Raw genomic sequence first — 24,653 nt, forward strand, 5'->3', positions numbered from 1 at the left:
ATACCATCAAACCACTCCATAGCCCATACTTGCTCTAGTCTAAACCCTGGAACACATGTTCCCCTTCTAGGCATTGACTGGTCCCCATACCATCACACCACTCCATAGCCCATACTTGCTCTAGTCTAAACCCTGGAACACGTGTTCCCCTTCCCGGCCTTGACTTGTCCCCATACCATCACACCACTCCATAGCCCATACTTGTTCTAGTCTCCTGCTTGGAACATGTGTTCCCCTTCTAGACCTTGACTGTTCCCCATACCATCACACCACTCCATAGCCCATACTTGCTCTAGTCTAAACCCTGGAACACGTGTTCCCCTTCCCGGCCTTGACTTGTCCCCATACCATCACACCACTCAATAGCCCATACTTGCTCTAGTCTAAACCCTGGAACATGTGTTCCCCTTCCCGGCCTTGACTTGTCCCCATACCATCACACCACTCCTTAGCCCATACTTGTTCTAGTCTTCTCCTTGGAACATGTGTGCCCCTTCCCGGCCTTGACTGGTCCCCATACGATCACACCACCCCATAGCCCATACTTGCTCCAGTCTACGCCCTGGAGCACGTGTTCCAGTTCCCGGCCTTGACTGGTCCCCATACCATCACACCACTCCATAGCCCATACTTGCTCTAGTCTAAACCCTGGAACACGTGTTCCCCTTCTAGGTCATGACTGGTCCCCATACCATCACACCATTCCAAAGCCCATACTTGCTCTAGTCTAAACCCTGGAACACGTGTTCCCCTTCTAGGCCTTGACTGGTCCCCATACCATCACACCACACCATAGCCCATACTTGCTCTAGTCTAAACCCTGGAACACGTGTTCCCCTTCCCGGCCTTGACTTGTCCCCATACCATCACACCACTACATAGCCAATACTTGTTCTAGTCTCCTCCTTGGAACATGTGTTCCGCTTCTAGGCCTTGACTGGTCCCCATACCATCACACTACCTCATATCCCATACTTGCTCTAGTCTAAACCCTGGAACACGTGTTCCCCTTCCCGGCCTTGACTTGTCCCCATACGATCACACCACTCCATAGCCCATACTTGTTCTAGTCTCCTCCTTGGAGCATGTGTTCCCCTTCTAGGCCATGACTGGTCCCCATACCATCACTCCACTCCATAGCCCATACTTGCTCTAGTCTAAACCCTGGAACACGTGTTCCCCTTCTAGGCCATGACTGGTCCCCATACCATCAAACCACTCAATAGCCCATACTTGCTCTAGTCTAAACCCTGGAACACGTGTTCCCCTTCCCGGCCTTGACTTGTCCCCATACCATCACACCACTCCTTAGCCCATACTTGTTCTAGTCTTCTCCTTGGAACATGTGTTCCCCTTCCCGGCCTTGACTGGTCCCCATACGATCACACCACCCCATAGCCCATACTTGCTCCAGTCTACGCCCTGGAGCACGTGTTCCACTTCCCGGCCTTGACTGGTCCCCATACCATCACACCACTCCATAGCCCATACTTGCTCTAGTCTAAACCCTGGAACACGTGTTCCCCTCCTAGGTCATGACTGGTCCCCATACCATCACACCATTCCAAAGCCCATACTTGCTCTAGTCTAAACCCTGGAACACATGTTCCCCTTCTAGGCCTTGACTGGTCCACATACCATCACACCACTCCATAGCCCATACTTGCTCTAGTCTAAACCCTGGAACACGTGTTCCCCTTCCCGGCCTTGACTTGTCCCCATACCATCACACCACTACATAGCCAATACTTGTTCTAGTCTCCTCCTTGGAACATGTGTTCCGCTTCTAGGCCTTGACTGGTCCCCATACCATCACACTACCTCATAGCCCATACTTGCTCTAGTCTAAACCCTGGAACACGTGTTCCCCTTCCCGGCCTTGACGTCCCCATACCATCACACCACTCCATAGCCCATACTTGTTCTAGTCTCCTCCTTGGAGCATGTGTTCCCCTTCTAGGCCATGACTGGTCCCCATACCATCACTCCACTCCATAGCCCATACTTGCTCTAGTCTAAACCCTGGAACACGTGATCCCCTTCCCGGCCTTGACTTGTCCCCATACCATCACACCACTCCATAGCCCATACTTGCTCTAGTCTAAACCCTGGAACACGTGTTCCCCTTCTAGGCCTTGACTGGTCCCCATACCATCACACCACTCCATAGCCCATACTTGCTGTAGTCTACTCCCTGGAACACGTGTTCCACTTCCCGGCCTTGACTTGTCCCCATACCATCACACCACTCCATAGCCCATACTTGCTCTAGTCTAAACCCTGGAACACGTGTTCCCCTTCCCGGCCTTGACTTTTTCCCATACTATCAGAACACACCATAGCCCCTACTTGCTCTAGTCCACTACCTGGAATACGTGTTCCCCTTCCCGGACTGACTGTTCCCCATACCATCACACCACTCCATATTCCATACCTGCTCTAGTCTACTCCCTGGATTACGTGTTTCCCTTCCCAGCCTTGACTGTTTCCCATACCATCAGAACACTCCATACCCCATACTTGCTCTAGTCTACTACCTGGAACACGTGTTCCCCTTCCCGGAGTGACTGTTCCCCGTACCATCACACCACTCCATATTCCATACTTGCTCTAGTCTACTCCCTGGATTACGTGTTTCCCTTCCCGGCCTTGACTGTTTCCCATACCATCAGGACACTCCATAGCCCATACTTGCTCTAGTCCACTCCCTGGAGCACGTATTCCCCTTCACGGCCTTGACTGGTCCCGATAGCATCACACCACTCCCTGGCCCGTACTTGCTCTAGTCTACTCCCTGGAACACGTGTTCCCCTTCTCGGTCTTGACTTGTCCCCATACTATCACACCACTCCATAGCCCATACTTGCTCTAATCTACTCCCTGGAACACGTGTTCCCCTTCCCGGCCTTGACTGTTTCCCATACCATCAGAACACTCCATAGCCCCTACTTGCTCTAGTCTACTCCCTGGATTACGTGTTTCCCTTCCCGGCCTTGACTTTTTCCCATACTATCAGAACACACCATAGCCCCTACTTGCTCTAATCCACTACCTGGAACACGTGTTCCCCTTCCCGGACTGACTGTTCCCCATACCATCACACCACTCCATATTCCATACCTGCTCTAGTCTACTCCCTGGATTACGTGTTTCCCTTCCCGGCCTTGACTGTTTCCCATACCATCAGGACACTCCATAGCCCATACTTGCTCTAGTCTACTCCCTGGAGCACATGTACCCCTTCTCAGTCTTGACTCGTACCCATACCATCACACCATTCCATGGCCTATACTTGCTCTAGTCTACTCCCTGGAACACGTGTTTCCCTTCCCGGCCTTGACTGGTCCCCATACCATCACACCACTCCCTAGCCCGTACTTGCTCTAGTCTACTCCCTGGAACATGTGTTCCCCTTCTTGGCCCTGGCTGGTCCCTATATCATTACTCCACTCCATAGCCCATACTTCCTCTAGTCTACTCCCTGGAACACGTGTTCCCCTTCCCAGCCTTGACTGGTCCCCATACCATCACACCACTCCATAGTCCATACTTGCTCTAGTCTACACCCTGGAACCTGTGTTCCCCTACCCGTCCTTGACTGGTTCCCATACCATCACACCACTCCCTAGCCCGTTCTTGCTCTAGTGTACTCCCTGGAACTCATGTTCCCCTTCTCGGCCTTGACTGGTCCCCATTCCATCACACCACTACATAGCCCATACTTGCTCTAGTCTACTGCCTGGAACACATGTTCGCCTTCTTGGCCATGACTGGTACCCATACCATCACACCACTCTATAGCCCATACTTTCTGTAGTCTACTCCCAGGAACACGTGTTCCCTTTCTTGGCAATCACTTCTGAGAATTTCCCCTTGGGAGCTCCTTTTTCAGACCTTCCCATGTCTCTATAATACCTAGAGAAAGTGAATCTTTGTGGAATCTCCAAAATATGTCAGGTACCGTTTAGCTAGGTCTTCTAAATATACAGTAAAGAATATAACAAACTCAGAGTGGATCAATTTGTAAGCATGTTTATTACTTGTTTGGGCCTCTACCTCCATGCATTGTTATCAGTAGGTAGCTTTAATATTACAGATCAAAATGGATCTTTTTTATACATTTACAGAATCCTGTAATTCATCAGCTTCATGTCTTTGACATTGTTTCATCCTTTATCTGCATTCTTGCATCCATCTTATATTTGTCTTTAATTAGCCCATTTGTCTTTGAGTCTTCAACCCTCAACAGCTATGTCTTGTGTTTCTCTGCTTTCAATCATGTAATGTCAAAACACCACCTGCATGTTTCCCATTGAAGCTCATCAACACACCAGCAAAATAGGATTACACAGGTTCCATTTTGTCACACACACAAAATGCTGGAAGAATTCAGGCCAGGCATCATCTATGGAAAAGAGTACAGTTGATGTTTCAGCCTGGCTTGGTGAGTTTCTCCAGCATTTTGTGTGTGTGCTTGGATTTCCAGCATCTACTGATTTTCTCTTGTTTTCTATTTTGTCACATTACATTTTCCAAAAATTATAAAATCATAAAGACTTCAGGGTTGCTGATGTATTTCCACAGCAGTCATGTGACACAGAAAAGATCAGGCATGAGGGACTGAGCAGCTAATTTATATTTGTATTTCTTAGCTCCATTCAGAAGCACTGAATGTAATGGAGGTGCAGCTTTCAGGTGCAGTCCTATTCTGAGATAAAAAATGTTAAAAAATGTCCAGCCAGGTCATTATTTTGAATAAGTTAGTACTAGTGTGCTGTAAAGCTTCAATGTTGATCACGATTGCTCATGGTAAAGGTCATATATAATGCATGTCATTATTTTTCATGGGCAGAGCATGGTAGTCATTCAGTGCTAGTATAATCCATTTGCTAGTAAGTTTCTGTTGTAATTTTGTGGTGCTCTTAAAGTGTACATACTGTTTGTAACATCTCTGCTCTATTGTTCTAGAACCTTTGCTCAGAATTGCAGGAACATTGAACAGTTAAGTCTGAATGGATGCACAAAAATCACAGATGCGTAAGTAAAACACTTCATTAACAGATTGTTGAAGTGGACCTTGATGTGGCCCTCTTAGTGAATTTTGTGACCAATGATGAAAAGAGCAGGAGCAAAGCAGTTCAGTAACTAAGCAACTTCCTTTATGCAGTAATGTGAAAAAAGAAACCTTTTATGTTTATTTTATGTCCAACATCTACTGATATAATTGAAGTCGTGTGTATTACTGTAAAACTTCTAGTTTATAAGATCATGAGCACAGGTTAGTTTCTATTGTAACTAATAAAAAGTTGTTTTCAACACTGACTCCACAAGATGGTTGTGAATGAGGCTTTGGCACATTGTCTTTCATGAGATATGACATTGAATATGAAAGCTGGTAAGGCAGCTCCTATGATAAAGTATGCAAAAGGGTTAACACTTCGTTAAACAATAGCAGCCTGTTTTTCTGAAAGAAACCACAGATGATTAACAGATATGCTAAATCATGCTGAGCCATATTTCTTCTTGAAGGTAGCTAGCTAGGGTTTCAGAATGCTTATTTCCTTGTGCACTCATGCGTAGAATTAGGCCCACTCTACAATACAAATACAAGTACTTTATTGTCACCAAGCAATTGAGTGTACAATTGAGTGTAGAGTGTACAATCATCACAGAGATATTTGTTTCTGCGCTTCGAGCTCCCTGAAATCCAAATCAAAGTAAAAGCCTGTTTAGGCTATTTGTGTATGTTCTGTCCATTATGCCTATTTTGTAATTTATCTTTTGGGGCTGCCATGTAGTGGATAACTTTACCTCCAGCCTGTCTTGTGTGGGGGTTATCTGGACGAATATATTTGTGTTGTAAGGGCCGGGATCATGTCTGGCTTACATCTCTGTTTGATGACAGTGATCACGATGAGGACTGGCTAGTGACAAGAGTTTCACCTCCGTATCGGGAGCCGCTACTAGCCATGGGACCTGAAAATTCTCTGGGGTTCTTTAACTCTGTGGGAGGAAGGGTGAAACAAAGGGGAGGGGGAGGACAGCTCCCCTCTATCTAACCATCCCGTGAGGTGAAACTCAAGAACAGATAAACTCAGTCCCTGAGAAAAGTCCCCCACCACAACCTGAGTCAGTTACCTACCCAAATAATGCTAAGGTGGGGGAGCAACATCAGCCGGCGGTTATCCCTGTCTATACTCCATGGACGTCACAGGAAATGATCATGATAATGTATCAGGTCCATGACAGAAAAGAGAAACAGGTGCTCTTCACACAATCTATGCAGAGCACAGTTCAGATGTATAACACTACATCCCCCGGATCGTCTCAGACGATATTATCTATGGATGAGGGATGGAAATGGAAGGCAGAACTGGGATACCAGCCTTACCAAGGACTCGGGGGGGGGGGGGGGGAGGGGGGTGTTGTTGCCAAACGATGAGCAGCAGACCAACCAGATGATCCAGGGCTCGGAAAAAGCACTCCAGCAGCCTATTAACCCCACTAAAGTACTAGAATGTAAACCGAAAGCCGGGGAATCAGGGTCGGATTACTGGGAGCATTCTCTATCTTGCTACGAGACTTATGCAGGAGACCAGATCTTCAATAATGGGAATACTTCCCCCCAGTTTATACGCTTCTGCTCCAATGTCCCCCTTTCAAGTTAGCCACGATGATTAAAACCAACAATATGGACTGGCCAGATAATGACCGTAATCGAATGCAATGGGCCGTAGTCTGGACCCACCTGAAAGGGGGTTGCAGTTAAGCATGAATTTGTCCAACAGGGTGAGGGACACCGACGGGGTTCAGATAATGGTCAGTATTGTAACCATATGTCTGAACTGGGAAACCGGGATTGGGATCAATTCCCTGATTGGCCTTACCCCACCTATGATGATCGATATGCCCCAGGGCCCAGCCAGGTGATGTCAATAAGGGGACCACCCCAATGACCTTATCTCCCTGAGTGAAGAAATGGGCCACCCCAGGGAGTGCCCGTGACTGGGGGAGCTCAGCCTGGACTGTGTTTTAACTGTGGCCGACCAGGGCACTGAAAGGCAAGGTGCCCTTGGGGACTGTAGAGACATCCAGTTTCAAACCGGTCACTCCATTCTCCATGAACAATCCTTTTGCTAACTGACTCTTGAACATCTTGCCCGTTGTAGGTAGCGACCCACAAGAGAAACCCAGCATAATCTTCCATTAACCTCTCGGAGTTTGAACGACACGATCCCTATGAGTGGAGGGAAGGCTGTATATATCCTGGTAGCTGTGGCTTCTTATATTACCCTACATCAGCCTGTAAATGTGCTCTCTTCCCACTCGGGGGTGGAGTTTTTGACCTCCTGAGAGACACAGCACCTCTCTCAGGCACGACCAAATCTCTATGAGACAGACTTACTGAGCAACCCACTGCTGACATTTTCTCACTGCTCCACTTCAAACCCAGCCACTTTCCTAATGTCACCACTCCAGGTTACAGACAACTCTGAACCCGATTGCGTGCTGTGAAATCAATTTCTCACTACAACCCATGAGGACCTCACGGACCAACCCCTACAGGACCCCGACATAACCTTGTATGTCGATGGAAGTTCTTTCACGGGCCCTCAAGGTTGGAGATGTTCAAGCTATGCTGTGGCCACAGATAACACGGTGCTCGATCAGGCAGCCTTTCAACCAGCCGTGTCAGCACAAAAAGCTGAGTTATTTGCCCTCACGTGCCTGCATCCTGGCTGCCAACAAACGTGCAAACATCTACAGTGACTCTCGATACACCCTCGGGGTAGCTCATGTCTACGGAGTGCTTTGGGAATACCAGGGTTTCCTCACCTCCTCAGGACATCCATTAACAATGCTACGTTTGTACAGAATCTCCTCACCGCCTTACAGCTTCTAAAGACATCGGCCATCATTAAACGCTCCGCTCATACCTGTCAGATTGTTAAAATCTCCACCGGTAGCACCATGGCTGAAGAGGTTGCCGAAGTCACAGCCCAGAGACTCGAAATCATAATTCCACTCATACAGTCAGCTCTACTTATCTGTGAATTCTGCATGCGCGAATTCAACCAAATGCGAATCGAGGAAACCCAGAATGCTGATCAAGCACTTGTTGTTCGAGCATGTGCAGCTTTTTTCTTGTCATTATTCCTTAGACAATGCAGTATAACAACTATTTTACTTAGCATTTACATTGTATTAGGTGTTATAAGTAATCTACAGATGATTTAAAGTATACGGGAGGATGTGACAATAGACAATAGGTGCAGAAGTAGACCATTCGGCCCTTCGAGCCTGCACCGCCATTCTGAGGTCATGGCTGATCATCTACTATCAATACCCGGTTCCTGCCTTGTCCCCATATCCCTTGATTCCCCTATCCATAAGATACCTATCTAGCTCCTTCTTGAAAGCATCCAGAGAATTGGCCTCCACTACCTTCCGAGGCAGTGCATTCCAGACCCCCACAACTCTCTGGAAGAAGAAGTTTTTCCTTAACTCTGTCCTAAATGACCTACACCTTATTCTCAAACCATGCCCTCTGATACTGGACTCTCCCAGCATCTGGAACATATTTCCTGCCTCTATCTCAGGGGTGGGCAAACTTTTTGACGTGGGCCACAAAGGTTCTAAAATTTGGCAGGGGGGCTGGACCAGGAGCAGATAGACGGAGTGTTTTGATAATACACCTCATAAGAGAAAATAAAATATCATGGGATATGTAGAAAACATGTGGTTTAATTTCAATTGAAAAAGAACAAATGCATTACAACAAAATATCTGTCTTTGAAGTCCCATGTTATTTAGCTATTTATTGAAATGACTTTTAAAACACTGAAAATTAAATGAATAAAATACAGCTTTTTTTTAATAGTAACAGTTATTATTTTAAAGCACTGAAAATTCTGTTACCCTTCAAGATATTATCATCATCACTCTCCTCCTGACTGATTTTATTTCAAAAACCGTAGGGGATGCAGGTCTACTTGTCCTGCTCCTTCTTATTCAATTGTCCCCTGTGCCAAAACTCAACAACGACCAGCACAAAGACAGAACAGTGACAGCGCGCCAGTATGCGGAGCGCGTTATTTGATCTGGAGCGCATTTTTATTTTGAGAACGTACGTGTACCTGCGCACTACTCATGTCCATCACTTAACAGAAATGACATGTAACATTTAAGGCTTATTGAAAAAAATATTTTCAAATGCATTTTTTACATAACACAACGAAGAAACTTATTTTTAATTTCAGTGGGAACAGTGTTGTTGGTCTCCCTTTTTAGCCAGCGCATCAAAGTCTGGATTTAGTTTTGTTGTGGCGATTCTCAGGATGGATCTGAGGTGTTGGTCAGTTAATTTGGATCTGTGGCTGGCTTTGTTGATGTTCATGACGCTGAACGCCTGTTCACACAAATAGGTCGAGCCGAACAAAGAGTAAAGCGCAAATGTGGTGTAATACGCTGCACCTCAACAAAGGTCAATGTGTAGCGGTGTGCTGCATGCAGCGCTAAAATTACGACACGGAGTCGGTAACTGCAGTCGAAGAAAAAAACTTTATTCGAAATCCCCAGCCTCACTTTTAAGCCTCCCTCAACCTGTCCCCCGTGGCGCAGAGGCTCCAAAGCTCTGTGCTCGCAAATCCCCACAGTCTTTCTCCCTTAGCCGGAATGCTGGCTAATTGTGAGCCGGTCCGGATGTGCCAGGAAATGGGTCGCCACAAATGTATATAGAGTGCATCATCTATTGGGAAAACGCCAGAATTGCGGGGAAAAAACGTTAACAAGGTTTATTAATATAATTTCATCAAGTTCTGCGGGCCGGATTAAAAAGCTTAACGGGCCGCATTTGCCCATGCCTGCTCTATCTTGTCCAATCCCTTAATAATCTTATAAGTTGCAATCAGATCCCCTCTCAATCTCCTTAATTCCAGTGTGTACAAGCCCAGTCTCTCTAACCTCTCTGCTTAAGACAGTCCGGACATCCCAGGAATTAACCTTGTGAATCTACGCTGCACTTCCTCTACAGCCAGGATGTCCTTCCTTAACCCTGGAGACCAGAACTGTACACAATACTCCAGGTGTTGTCTCACCAGGGCCCTGTACAAATGCAAAAGGATTTCCTTGCTCTTGTACTCAATTCCCTTTGTAATAAAGGCCAACATTCCATTAGCCTTCTTCACTGCCTGCTGCACTTGCTCATTCACCTTCAGTGACCGATGAACAAGGACTCCTAGATCTCTCTGTATTTCTCCCTTACCTAACTCTACACCGTGCAGATAATAATCTGCCTTCCTGTTCTTATTGCCGAAGTGGATAACCTCACACTTATTCACATTAAACGTCATCTGCCAAGTATCTGCCCACTCACTCAGCCCATCCAAGTCACCCTGAATTCTCCTAACTGCCACCTAGCTTAGTATCATCAGCAAACTTGCTGATGTTATTCTCAATGCCTTCATCTAAATCATTGATGTAAATCGTAAACAGCTGTGGTCCCAATACCGAGCCCTGTGGCACCCCACTAGTCACCACCTGCCATTTCGAGAAACACCCATTCACTGTTACCCTTTGCTTTCTATCTTGACAACCAGTTTTCTATCCATATCAATATCTTCCCCCCCCCCCCCCAATGCCATGAGCTCTGCTTTTACCCACCAATCTCCTATGTGGGACCTTATCAAATGCCTTCTGAAAATCGAGGTACACTACATCCACTGGATCTCCCTTGTCTAACTTCCTGGTTACATCCTCGAAAAACTCCAATAGATTAGTCAAGCATGATTTGCCCTTGGTAAATCCATGCTGGCTTGGCCCAATCCTATCACTGCTATCCAGATATGCCATTATTTCATCTTTAATAATGGACTCTTCCCCACTACTGATGTTAGGCTGACAGGACGATAGTTCTCTGTTTTCTCCCTCCCTCCTTTCTTAAAAAGCGGGATAACATTAGCCATTCTCCAATCCTCAGGAACTGATCCTGAATCTAAGGAACATTAGAAAATGATTGCCAATGCATCCACAATTTCCGGGGTCATCCCTAGGATGCAGACCATCTGGACCTGGGGATTTGTCAGCCTTCAGTCCCATCAGTCTACTCATCACCATTTCCTTCTTAATGTCAATCTGTTTCAATTCCAATGTTACCCTATGTACTTCTGATCCTAAGTCCCCCCTTGCAAAGGACTGAATCTCATTCCTCACCAACAGGGCCACCCCACCCCCTCTGTCCACATTTCTGTCCCTACGATAGCACGTATACCCTTGTACATTCATTTCCCAGGTCTGATCTCCCTGCAGCCATGACTCCGTTATCCCAACAACATCATAGTTACCCATTCGCACCTGTGCTTCAAGCTCATCCGCCTTATTTCTGACACCGTGCATTCAGATATAGAATTTTTAGCCCATTTCTCCTCTCTCTCTTTAAATCGCTGCCTATTGTGCTTAACACAGATCCCCGAACTCCCATCGGGCTATACGCCCCTTGAATTTTGTTGTCCTTTCTAAATTTACTTATTCTTTCTGCACATTTAACTCCATGTTCCGTCAGACCATCCCTCAGTCATGTGTCCTCCTTATCACTTGTTCCACTTGTGCGTGGATTATTGTGGATTGGGATTGAAAAAAATCAGAAGTTCTCTTAATAAGTAAGTCGGAACAGGTGCATCCGGTATTATTTAGTGTCAGTTAGTCAAACGTTAGTCTTAGTATAGAATATATATTTTACTTTTCTATGCATATAAAACACCTAAGAGAGTATGTTTCACCGCCGGGCTCGGGAATGGAAGTTCTCGGGTCTTGGGACAGATCGCTATGGAGTGCGCTCTCCACCGTGCCGGGTTGATGTGGAGGATCAAAAACCAAAACCCGAAACCCAATAATTAAACCACTGCGTTGCTTAGTAATAATTGTAGCTTTCATCGGGGCAGAGCCTTTCTCACTTTAAAATTGTTCCAATCATTGACCGACATAGCCTCATGCTTTTCCAATGTCCGATGGTGTTTCACCTCTTTCTGATTGCTTTATTATTTCAACTTTATTTTGCATCGTGTTCGTGATTATTTTCGCGAACAGAAACACTGCGGATTCAGAGCTCTGCTGGGTCCTAATGTCCACCACACTGTGACAGGTTAAATAAGTTCTGGGGTTCCACTGGGTCCCAAGGTCCACCGCATTGAGACAGGTTGAATAAAGGACTTGAAAATCCGTGAATTTTGGTATCCGCAAGGGGTCCCAGAACCAATCCCCCGTGGGCCGACTGTACCTGTCAGACTGATAAAATCTCCACCGGTAACACCATGGCTGATGAGGTTGCCAAAGTCACAGCCCAGAGTCTTGTAATTATAGACCCACCGGGGTCCCGCCAAAACCCCTTACCCTCTCAGACAGCACGGGTATGCCTGACATGCAAGTCGTTTGTACGTTCCAGGGGGATGCCCCTGAGAAGGAACACAGACTATGATCACAAATCATAAGGAGGGCCTTTGGTACACCCCTGCGGGACAGGTTGGTGTCTGTACCCAATTTCTACCAATCCTCCTTTGATAATATTCATACTAGTACTCACCTCGGAAAAGAGGGAAGGTGTTTAGTATGTGACGAGTTACACAACAAAACTATAAATAAAATCTCTAGAGACTGGAGCTAAGTTAACAGGGGTTTTTACTTACGGAACCCAAACTGAACACATACATACAGATCAATACATGCCTAATAGCACATGTTCAATAACGTGTTACTACAACATAAAATAGTCCCATGTTATACAGTAGGCTATATGGTACACTCCTCCCTTTTATTTTAAAAGTGTATCAACTTTTTCTGGGGCACTACGCTAAACAAATACTGTATATGTACCCTTAATATACAAATGCCCACTGTGGTTAATTAGTAAGTTAACAATATGAAATTACAACAAAATAATTATAATTATAACTGCAGTCTCTTGGGGGGGTCTTCTCTGCCTCTCTGGGTAACATCTGACTTGAAACATTTACTCTGGGGAATAAGTCTTCACAGGTACATCAGGTGGGTTCTCAGCACTGATGACAGGCTTATCTGTAGGGGAGGCTGATGTGGTCACAGCAGGTGTTTGCTTCTATGTCTGGAGAGTCCATGCCAGGTGTTGTTAAGTTTTTCACCTGAACATTCAGGATTTGATGTCCGCATACGTTCTCTCCCGTTTGTACTCTATACATCAGTGGCCCGTCTATGGCAGAAATTATAAATAGCTGCCACTTTTCAGTCTGGTAATTCCGTGCAAGAACTGACTATTCCACATTGAATCTCTGTGTGGACTCAGCATTCAAGTGTTTGAACTGTCTGTTTTCCACATCACGTTGTGCCTCTGGTTTGAGAAGATCCACGCAGGACCTCAGGTTCCTGTTTAGAAACATCATCGCTGGAGTCTGGTTAGTGGTTGCATGTACTGCATTACGATAGGCAAGGAGGAAGTTGTCTATCTTGTGTTGTGGTGGTCGATTTTCACTGTCCCTTGCCTTCCTTGAAAGTCTGTACAAATCTTTCTGCCAAGCCATTTGTGGACGGACGGTAAGGGGCCGATGTAAAGTGCTTGATTCCATTGTTCTTCACAAGACTTTGGAATTCTTCAGAGACAAATTGTTGTGCAGATTCACTCTGATATGCCATTCCTGGTGAACATGGCCCTCAGCGCTGTAATGGTCTTTTCTGATGTGGTTGTCTTCATTTTGATGACCTCTGGCCATTTGGAATGTGCATCAACGGTGATGAAAGAGATAGACTTCATGAATGGTCTAGCAATGTCGATGTGCACTTGTTGCCATGGTGATGAGGGCCTCCCACGGATGGAAAGGGTCTTGTGGTGGGGTGTTCTGGATCTTTTGACATCCAGAGCAGTTCTTGATCACGTCCTCAATCTGTTTATTGATTCCTGGCCACCATACACAGGCACGGGCAAGACTTCTCATCTTCACGGTACCCAGGAGCCCCTTGTGCAGTTCCTGAGCACTCTGGTGCGTAGCTTGAGAGGAATCACAACTCGTGAACCACATATTAGTGTTCCCCAACACACTGACAACTGCTCCTTCCTCGCTGAGGAGGCTGGAAACAGTGTGTTACCACACACTGGCCATCTCTTTACCGTGATGTCATACACTTCTGACAACATAGGGTCATTGTGTGTTTCTCTTTCAATGAGGCTGTGCGGCACTGGTAGTAGTTCAACTACTGTTGTGCGAAAGACCTCTACTGAATTCATTTGTGTAGTTATCTCTGAAGTCAGCAGTGACAAACCATCTGCGTTGCCATGTTGCTTGGTACCCTTGTGTTCAATGTCATACATGTGACCTCCTAAGAAAAGGGACCATCGCTGCAGCCTTTGTGTTGTCATCACTGGAACGCCTTTCCTTGGGTTGAAGATTGACACTTGAGGCTGATGGTTAGTCAACAGAGTAAACTTTTAACCATACAGGTAGTGACTGAATCTCTTGACTCCCCACATGAGGCTTAGGGCCTCTCTGTCAATCTGTGCGTAGTTGCGTTCAGCTGAAGTTAGCGATCTTGAGGCAAAGGCTATTGGTCTTCCTGAGCCATCTGGAAACTTGTGTGGTAACACAGCTCCTATCCCATGGGGCGAGGCATCACAAACCAGTTGGATTGGTAAGGAGGGGTCAAAGTGTGTGAGCACCCTGTCTGAAGTTATGAGTCTTTTAATTTCTTGAAATGCTTTCTTACAGCTCTCAGTCCACTTCCATTGTGTCCCTGTCTGTAATAGTGCATTTAGTGAGTGTTGGACTGTGGATAGGTTGTGGTAAAAGTTCACTAGTCCAGGATATGCTCTCAGCTGAGACACATTTTCAGGTGGTGGTGCCTTAAGCACTGCTTCTATCTTGTCTTGAGACACGTGTAAGTCATCCTTGTTGATCACATGCCCACAGAATGAGATTTTCTTTTTGAAAAACTCACATTTCTGTCGATTAGCTCTGAGCGCATATTCTCATAGAAACATAGAAAATAAGTGCAGGAATAGGCCATTCAGCCCTTCGAACCTGCACCGCCATTCAGTATGATTTTGGCTGATCATCCAACTCAGAACCCTGTACCTGCTTTCTCTCCATACCCCCTGATCCCTTTAGCCACAAGGGCCATATCTAACTCCCTCTTAAATGTAGCCAATGAACTGGCCTCAACTGTTTCCTGTGGCAGAGAATTCCACAGATTCACCACTCTCTGAGTGAAGAAGGTCTTCCTCATCTCGGTCCTAAAAGGCTTCCCCTTTATCCTTAAACTGTGACCCCTCATTCTGGACTTCCCCAACATCGGAAAAAATCTTCCTGTATCTAGCCTGTCCAATCCCTTTAGAATTTTATATGTTTCAATAAGATCCCCCCTCAATCATCTGAATTCCAGTGAGTATAAGCCTAGTCTATCCAGTCTTTCTTCATATGAAAGTCCTGCCGTCCTGGGAATCAATCTGGTGAACCTTCTTTGTACTCCCGCTATGGTCAGAATGTCTTTCCTCAGATTAGGGAACCAAAACTGCACACATACTCCAGGTGTGGTCTCACTAAGGCCTATACAACTGCAGTAGTACCTCCCTGCTCCTGTACTCAAATCCTTTTGCTATGAACGCCAACATACCATTTGCCCTTTTCACCGTCTGCAGTACCTGCATGCACACTTTCAATAACTGATGTACAATGATACCCAGGTCTCGTTGCACCTCCCCTTTTCCTAATCGTCCACCATTCAGATAATAATCTGTTTTCCTGTTCTTGCAACCAAAGTGGATAACCTCACATTTGTCCACATTAAATTGCATCTGCCATGAATTTGCCTACTCACCTAACCCATCCAAGTCACCCTGCATCCTCTTAGCATCCTCCTCACAGCTAACACTGCCACCCAGCTTCGTGTCATCCGCAAACTTGGAGATGCTGCATTTAATTCCCTCGTCTAAACCATTAATTTATATTGTAAACAACCGGGGTCCCAGCACTGAGCCTTGCGGTACCCCACTAGTCACTACCTGCCATTCTGAAAAGGTCCCGTTTATCCCACTCTTTGCTTCCTGTCTGCCAACCAATTCTCTATCCACATCAATACCATACCCCCAATACCGTGTGCTTTAAATTTGCACACTAATCTCCTGTGTGGGACCTTGTCAAAAGCCTTTTGAAAATCTAAATATTCCACATCCACTGGCTGTCCCCATCCACTCTACTAGTTACATCTTCAAAAAATTCTGTAAGATTTGTCAGACATGATCTTCCTTTCACAAATCCATGCTGACTTTGTCCGATGATTTCATCTCTTTCCAAATGTGCTGTTATCAGTTCTTTGATAATCGACTCTAGCATTTTCCCCACCACCGATGTCAGACTAACCGGTCTATAATTCCCCGGTTTCGCTCTCCTTTTTTAAAAAGTGGGGTTACATTAGCCACCTTCCAATCCTCAGGAACTAATCCAGAGTCTAAGGAGTTTTGAAAAATTATCACTAATGCATCCACTATTTCTTGGGCTACTTCCTTAAGCACTCTGGGATGCAGACCATCTGGCCCTGGGGATTTATCTGCCTTTAATCCCTTCAATTTACAAACATACCTAACACCACTTCTCTACTAACATGTATTTCCCTCAGTTCCTCCATCTCACTACACCCTTGGTCCCCCACTATTCCGGAAGATTATTTATGTCCTCCTTTTAGTGAAGGCAGGACCAAAGTAGTTATTCAATTGGTCTGCCATGTCCTTGTTCCCCATGACCAATTTACCTGTTTCTGACCTTAAGGGACCTACATTTGTCTTAACCAATCTTTTTCTTTTCACATATCAATAAAAGCTTTTACAGACAGTTTTTATGTTCCCTGCCAGCTTTCTCTCATAATCTTTTTTCCCTTTCCTAATTAAGCCCTTTGGCATCCTCTGCTGGTCTCTGAATTTCTCCCAGTCCTCAGGTGTGCTGCTTTTTATTGCTAATTTATATGTTTCTTCTTTGGACTTGATACTATCCCTAATTTCCCTTGTCAGCCATGGGTGCACTACCTTCCCTGGTTTATTCTTTTTGCCAAATTGCGATGAACAATTGTTGTAGTTCATCTATGCAATGTTTAAATACTTGCCATTGCATATCCACCGTCAACCCTTTAAGTATCATTTGCCAGTCTATCTTAGCTAATTCACGTCTCATACCTTCAAAGTTACCCTTCTTTACATTCAGAACCTTTGTTTCTGAATTAACTATGTCACTCTCCATCTTAATGAAGAATTCCACCATATTATGGTCACTCTTACCCAAGGGGCCTCGCATGACCAGATTGCTAACTAACCCTTCCTCATTGATCAATACCCAGTGTAGAATGGCCTGCTCTCTAATTAGTTCCTTGACGTTGGTTCAGAAAACCATCCCGCATACATTCCAAGAAATCCTCTTCCTCAGCACCCTTACCAATTTGGTTCATCCAATCTATTTGTAGATTGAAGTCACCCATTCTAACTACTGTTCCTTTATTGCACACATTTCTAATTTCCTGTTTAATGCTATCCCCAACCTCACTACTACTGTTAGGTGGCCTGTACACAACTCCCACCAGCGTTTTCTGCCCCTTAGTGGTATGCAGCTCTACCCATATCGATTCCACATCCTCCAGGCTAACGTCCTTCCTTTCTATTGCGTTAATCTGCTCTCTAACCAGCAACACTACCCCACCTCCTTTTCTTTCCAGCTATCCCTCCTGAATATTGAATATCCCTGGATGTTGAGCTCCCATCTTTGGTAACCCTGGAGCCATGTCTCTGTGATCCCAACTATATGATATTCATTAATAACTATCTGCACATTCAATTCATCCACCTTGTTATGAATGCTCTTTGCATTGACACTCAAAGCCTTCAGTCTTGTTTTTACAATGCTCTTAGCCCTTAATACAATTACGTTGAAAATTGGCCCTTTTTGCTTTTTGCCCTGGATTTGCCTGCCTGTCACTTTTACTTTTCACCTTACTACTTTTTGCTTCTACACTCATTTTACACCCCTCTGTCTTTCTGCCCTTGTTCCCATCCCCTTGCCACATTAGTTTAAATTCTCCTGAACAGCAGTAGCAAACACTGCCCCTAGGACATTGGTTCCAGTCCAGCCCAGGTGCAGACCGTCCTGTTTATACCGGTCCCACCTTTCCCAGATCTGGGTCCAATGCCCCAGAAATTTGAATCCCTCCCCCTTGCACCAGTTTTCAAGCCACGTATTCATCTGAAATATCCTCCTATTTCTACTCTGACTAGCACGTGGCACTGGTAGTAATCCAGAGATTACCTTTGTGGCCCTACTTTTTAGTTTATCTCCTAACTCCCTAAATTCACCTTGTAGGACCTCATCCCATTTTTTACTTATATTGTTGGTACCTATGTGCATCACGACCACTGGCTGTTCACCCTCCCATTCCAGAATGTCCTGCAGCCGCTCAGAGACATCCTTGACCCTTGCACCAGGGAGGCAACATACCATCCTGGAGTCTCGTTTGTGGCCGCAGAAACGCCTATCTATTACTCTTATAGTTGAATCCCCTATCACTATAGCTCTCCCACTCCTTTTCCTTCCCTCCTGTGCTGCAGAGCCACCCATGGTGCAATGAACTCTTTTGTGTATATTTATTGTCAGGTATTTCTTGGATGCTTCATCGAATCCCATTTGAAAGTAAGCCTGGGTCAAATCAATTTTTGTGAAATCTTCCCCTCCTGATACGAAAGTAAAAATGTCCTCAATGCAGGGTAGAGGATACTGTACTGTGCGGAGAACTGGGTTAACAGTCACTTTAAAGTCTCCACGTATACGCTCCTTGCTTGGTTTTCCTGGTTTTGTGCTGGAGGTTTTCTTCATCACTGGAATAATAGGTTTGGCCTATTCACTCCAATCCACTTTTGACAGGACCCCAGTCTGCTGCAGATTTTTCAGCTCTGCCTCTACTGTAGGTCGGATTGCTTATGGCACTGGTCTGGCTTTGTGAAATTTTGGACATGTATTTTCCTCAATCTCAATCTTTGCCTTCATGCCCAGAAGGCATAGATTTCCTATTCCTTTCATGAACACTTCCTCAGAGTCAGCAAGTATTTGTGACAGTCTCTCAGGTGTAGCTTTGCTGCACTCCTTTGCTGACACATTTAGTGCTTTGATGGTTTGCCAATCAAACTGGATTTTCCTGAGCCAGCCAATTTTCAGTACATAGAGGATCAGCTGCTGTGTTTTGTCTCCGTGGGTCACTGTCACTTTAATTTTACCTTTGGGATGCATTTTCCGTCCTGTGTAAATCTTTAGCAGTAGTTTAGTTCGTTTCAGAGGTATATGGGTAAACAGTCATTTGTAATCCTGAACAGAGATCATTGTTAGAGCTGAGCCAGTGTCCAACTCCATTTTCAGTCTCACGCCTGCCACTTGGGGAGTGATCCATATTACTCTTCGATCATCTGTCTCCTTCACGCTGTGAAGTTGCAGACAAGACAATTCACTGAGACCGAGTCATTTTCATCAGAACTGCCTTCTTTCATTTTGAGTATATTGTTGTGTTTTCCTTTCTGGGGTTTCTTGTTTTTCTGTATTTTGTCCTTTTTCAGAATCAGAATCAGAATCTTTTATTATCACCAAGTATGAGGACACATACAGGGAATTTGATACCGGTTTCCCTGAGCTCTCTCTGTACAGAATTAAAAGCGAACAAAAACAATAGTGCAAATAATCATAAACTATATACAATGGTGGACCTTATGGAATGTACAGGTGGACTTTATTCATAATATATTCAAGTGTTCATAACACTGATAACTTGCATAAAAAAGAAACTGTTCTTGTACCTATTTGTCCTGGCATACAGTGATCTAAAGCGCCTACCAGAAGGAAGGAGTTGGAACAGGTGATGTCCAGGGTGTGATGGGTCTACAATAATACTTTTTCTGTTGTTCACTAGCTTTGCATGCTCTGCCAGTGTGGCCCTGTTTGCCACACTGCATTCCTCCATTCCTTGTCTTAAACCATGTCACATGTTCCCACAACGGTAACATTTCTTTCCTTCCTTTCTGCTCAGTGACATTTTATTCTTAGCATATTCCAGAGATTTTGGTTGTTATCTCTGAAGCACCTTGTGCGGGTGTTTCTAATGATATTGAGATGTCTGGTGTCTTTTTAATGTGAGGTCTGTTTCACACAGGAGCTTCTTCTGTGTGGTTTCACAGTGCATACCACACACTAACCCAGGCATGGGCAAACTACGGCCTGGGGGCCATATGCGGCCCGTTAATCTTTTTAATCCGGCCCGCAGAACTTGATGAAATTATATTAATAAACCTTGTTAACGTTTTTTCCCCGCAATTCTGGCGTTTTCCCAATAGATGACACACTCTGTATACATTGACCTTTGTTGAGGTGCAGGGTATTACTCCACATTTGCGCTTTACTCTTTGTTCAGCTCGACCTATTTGTGTGAACAGGCGTTCAGCGTCATGAACATCAACAAAGCCAGCCACAGATCCAAGTTAACTGACCAACACCTCAGATCCATCCTGAGAATTGCCACAACAAAACTAAATCCAGACTTTGATGCGCTGGCTAAAAAGGGAGACCAACAACACTGTTCCCACTGAAATTAAAAATAAGTTTCTTCGTTGTGTTATGTAAAAAATGCATTTGAAAATATTTTTTCAATAAGCCTTACATGTTACATGTCATTTCTGTTAAGTGATGGACATGAGTAGTGCGCAGGTGCACATACGTTCTCAAAATAAAAAATGCGCTCCAGATCAAATAACGCGCTCCGCATACTGGCGCGCTGTCATTGTTCTGTCTTTGTGCTGGTCGTTGTTGAGTTTTGGCACAGGGGACAATTGAATAAGAAGGAGCAGGACAAGTAGACCTGCATCTCCTACTGTTTTTGAAATAAAATCAGTCAGGAGGAGAGTGATGATGATAATATCTTGAAGGATAACAGAATTTTCAGTGCTTTAAAATAATAACTGTTACTATTTAAAAAAAGCTGTATTTTATTCATTTAATTTTCAGTGTTTTAAAAGTCATTTCAATAAATAGCTAAATAACATGGGACTTCAAAGACAGATATTTTGTTGTAATGCATTTGTTCATTTTCAATTGAAATTAAAGCACATGTTTTCTACATATCCCATGATATTTTATTTTCTCTTATGAGGTGTATTATCAAAACACTCCGTCTATCTGCTCCTGGTCCGGCCCCCCTGTCAAATTTTAGAACCCTTTGTGGCCCACGTCAAAAAGTTTGCCCACCCCTGCACTAACCTGTCTTCCAATGCGTCCAATAGACCTGCTCCAAATTGTGATCATTTGTGCAGATCAGCACAATATTCAAAAATGCTTTCATTTTTTCTCCGATCCCATTTGTGAAATTTAAATCTTTCAGCAAGGCCCAGTGATTTGGGGTTTAAAAGCTGTTGGAGAGTGTCTACTATTTGCTTGAACATCATAACACCACCCTTTCAATGTAAGATGCCCAGTCTTCAATGCCACTATCAAATGATGTAATGGTTCCAATTAACGCCATCCTTGTTTTGTTAATTTATCCTTGTTATGTAAATTTAGCCTATTAAGCATTAATGTAGCCTCTTGTTTTCATTTTGAATCATGTTACCTGCTTTTTTTGCTAGCATTTCGAGCGTGCTCTGGCTAGATGCCTGCATCTCTCCTTTTTTTAAATCTCCCCTCTGGGACAGGCAGACCCTCAGCCCTGGGGTTCAGTGCCAGCTGTGGTCTCACCTGGATGCGTCGTGGCTCCGTCTGTATCTTTTGGTCTCCCGACATTCCCGACTCCGGTTGAACTCCTGCTTCCTTCCGATTGCCGCTATCAAATAAAACACAATGTTTTGATATGTTGTAGGTTCATTAACCTCGTCACCAATTTGTGGTGTATGTGATTGGTTGCAAAACAAAACTATAAATAAAAAGACTAGAGACTGGAGCTAAGTTAACAGGAGTTTTTACTTACGGAACCCGAACTGAACATATACAGGCAATCCCCGAGTTAGAACGTCATACTTACGAACCGAGGAAGGTGAGTGCCCTCTGCCATTTTAAGTCTGATCGCGACGCCGTCAGCTATTTTAAGTCATTGCTGTTGACACTGTTGTGAGTGCGTAACTTTGTACTTAGCTTAAATATTTCTTAGCAAGATTCACCCTGACGAAGGGTCTCGGCCTGAAACGTCGACAGTGCTTCTCCTATAGATGCTGCCTGGCCTGCTGTGTTCCACCAGCATTTTGTGTGTGTTGTTTGAATTTCCAGCATCTGCAGATTTTCTCATGTTAGCTCTTCCATCCTTGGACTCACTTTACTCCACACGCTGTTGGAGCAGTGCTGCCAGGATAATCAAGGACGTGACCCACCCAGCCAACACACTTTTTGTCTCACTTCCCTCTGGAAGAAGGTTCAGGAGCTTGAAGATTCATACGGCCAGATTTGGGAACAGCTTCTTTCCAGCTGTGGTAAGACTGCTGAACAGATCCTGACCCGGATCTGGGCCGTACCTGCCAAGTATCCGGACCTGACTTGCACTACCTTACTTTCCCTTTTCTGTTTTCTAATTATGATTTATAATTTAAACTTTTTATTATACATACTTCGATTTGTACTTCAGGGAGTGCGGAACGCAGAAACAAATATCACTGTGATGATTGTACGCTCTATTGTCTGGTGACAATGAAGTATTTGTATTTGATAGCTACTCCATAAGTGAATGAAAAAGTTGCCCCTCTATTTCCTTTTAAACCTTTCAGTTCTCACTTTAAATCTCTTATGCATAGCAGCTTCAGCCTGACAAGTAACTGCCATTGATCCAGAAATCACTGGGCAAGGAAGAGCTGTGCACAAAATGAAGAAAGAAGATAATAGTTTTTATCATGTCCAACAGAAGGTGATGAGAGGGACCAGGATACATACAGGCTGAAACAGCCTACATTTTATACAACCAGGGAGATTTAAGTTAAAGTCCGACAATTTATGTGAATACACTTCAAAAATTCGTATGGCACCTCCATTTATCATCTATATACTACTAAAGTCTCATGCTCTGTCTGTTTGTGACCTCCAATTAGTGCAAACGGTGCATTACAGCGGCACTCTTTTTGGCTAAATCAACTTAAAATGTGCTAACTTACAGAATGCAGGCAAAATTCAACTTAATATATTCGTATAAAATTGCCCATTCTCCAAAATCAACAGCTCCGCTTTCACCCGAGAGCTGATCCACCATTATGGAAATCAGGACGTGACACCATGATGCATGCACAGCAGCGACACCAAGCATTGCAAAGGGGCAGGGCAGCTCTATTTCGATTCTCTCAAAGGGTGATCCAACTGATCACCAGATTGTCAAATATGCTTTAAATGTCAGACTTATGTAACTCTCGCTTTGGCTAGCGGCTTAATATAGGGGGTGATAGCCCCCAGCCCAGCCAAACTGAAGAAATCTCATTTGGGTGGATGCTGCGTGATGTGATTACAAATCAGTACCCCAAAATAACAAAGCAGTACACAATATGTGATTAAATGAATAAGCTTTATAATTCTTACATCGACTATAGGGTTAGTGAAGAAAAAAAAGAAAAAGTGCCCATTCTTATGAAACAGTCTATTGCACAATGTTGGAGCTCACTAATACCGTCACCATCCACCATTGACCTCCGACAATCGTTGCTGCACTTTGGACCCTCACTCCAAGTCCACCTATCTGACGGTTTACCAACTCACTCCATTCGCATCTTCTCTCCTTATCTTCCTCCGACAAAAGACCGCGAAAATCTGTCTTACAGCTCACAAGAAAGAACAACAGCATTCTAAACCCTGTTATCTCTAGTCATAACCCAAACATTGCTGCTACAAAGAAACCATTACATTATCAGTGAAACCTTACATTGTGTTATCTTCTGCCCCCACCAAATTTAGTCATGTCCTCATGATGTTGAGATAATTCGCCAACCCTTCCTGCAAAACACAAAGTCCGACACAGGTGTAAAAGGCAGTGACATAGCTCCCCAACACGATATGGGTTACACTGGAGCAATGTAGACCATCCTATCCAGACCTCTGAACTCCATCATCTAACTCTTCAGGTTCCAACACAACTGGCAATACTTCTGTTCTACCTGGTGGGGCCTTCCCTGGTCTATCACTTGTGCCCACCTGCAACTCAGAGCCCTCTGTCCCATGATAAAACTCCTCTTCCTCCACTGCAGAGTCCCACTGCAACCCAGGCTGCCCACAGATAGCACCTCCCCCCCACTTCACCTGACTCAGTGGGAGAAGGGCCCAGAGTCTCTTCCTCAATCAATGCAGTTAGTGAAAGACAGCGTATACCACACATCCAGGTGCAGAGGTCCTGCACTCTGAAGATGGGACAAGGGAGCTGCCTGTGTAGGCAGTGTCTTCCGCCGTATGCGTCAGATGTGTAACTTGCAGTATTCTTCAACCTCTGACTTCATTTGGTGCCAGTAAAACCGGTCTCTGAGCAACCCATAGGTCTCTTCCACCCCCAAATGTCCAGAATCATCATGAAGTGACTTCAACGCCATCCTCTGATACTTCTCAGGCAGAACCAGCTGGGAATGCTGAAGTCAGTGTGGGGGTGGCATGACCTATTATAAGATCTGGTTC

General features: G+C 44.7%; 1 protein-coding gene across 5 annotated transcripts in view; it reads left to right on the forward strand.

The window, feature by feature from the left end:
- LOC132386010 (F-box/LRR-repeat protein 20-like) overlaps positions 1-24,653 on the forward strand; it is a 434,516-nt gene that overhangs the window by 361,668 nt on the left and 48,195 nt on the right. For all 5 annotated transcript variants that reach the window (XM_059958260.1, XM_059958261.1, XM_059958262.1 and 2 more), the window contains one exon: positions 4,969-5,037. In XM_059958260.1, the coding sequence (XP_059814243.1) occupies positions 4,969-5,037 (69 nt within the window). The remainder of the gene's footprint in view (positions 1-4,968; positions 5,038-24,653) is intronic.

The sequence above is a fragment of the Hypanus sabinus genome, assembly GCF_030144855.1.
Source record: "Hypanus sabinus isolate sHypSab1 chromosome Y unlocalized genomic scaffold, sHypSab1.hap1 SUPER_Y_unloc_11, whole genome shotgun sequence".
In the NCBI taxonomy this organism is placed as follows: domain Eukaryota; kingdom Metazoa; phylum Chordata; class Chondrichthyes; order Myliobatiformes; family Dasyatidae; genus Hypanus; species Hypanus sabinus.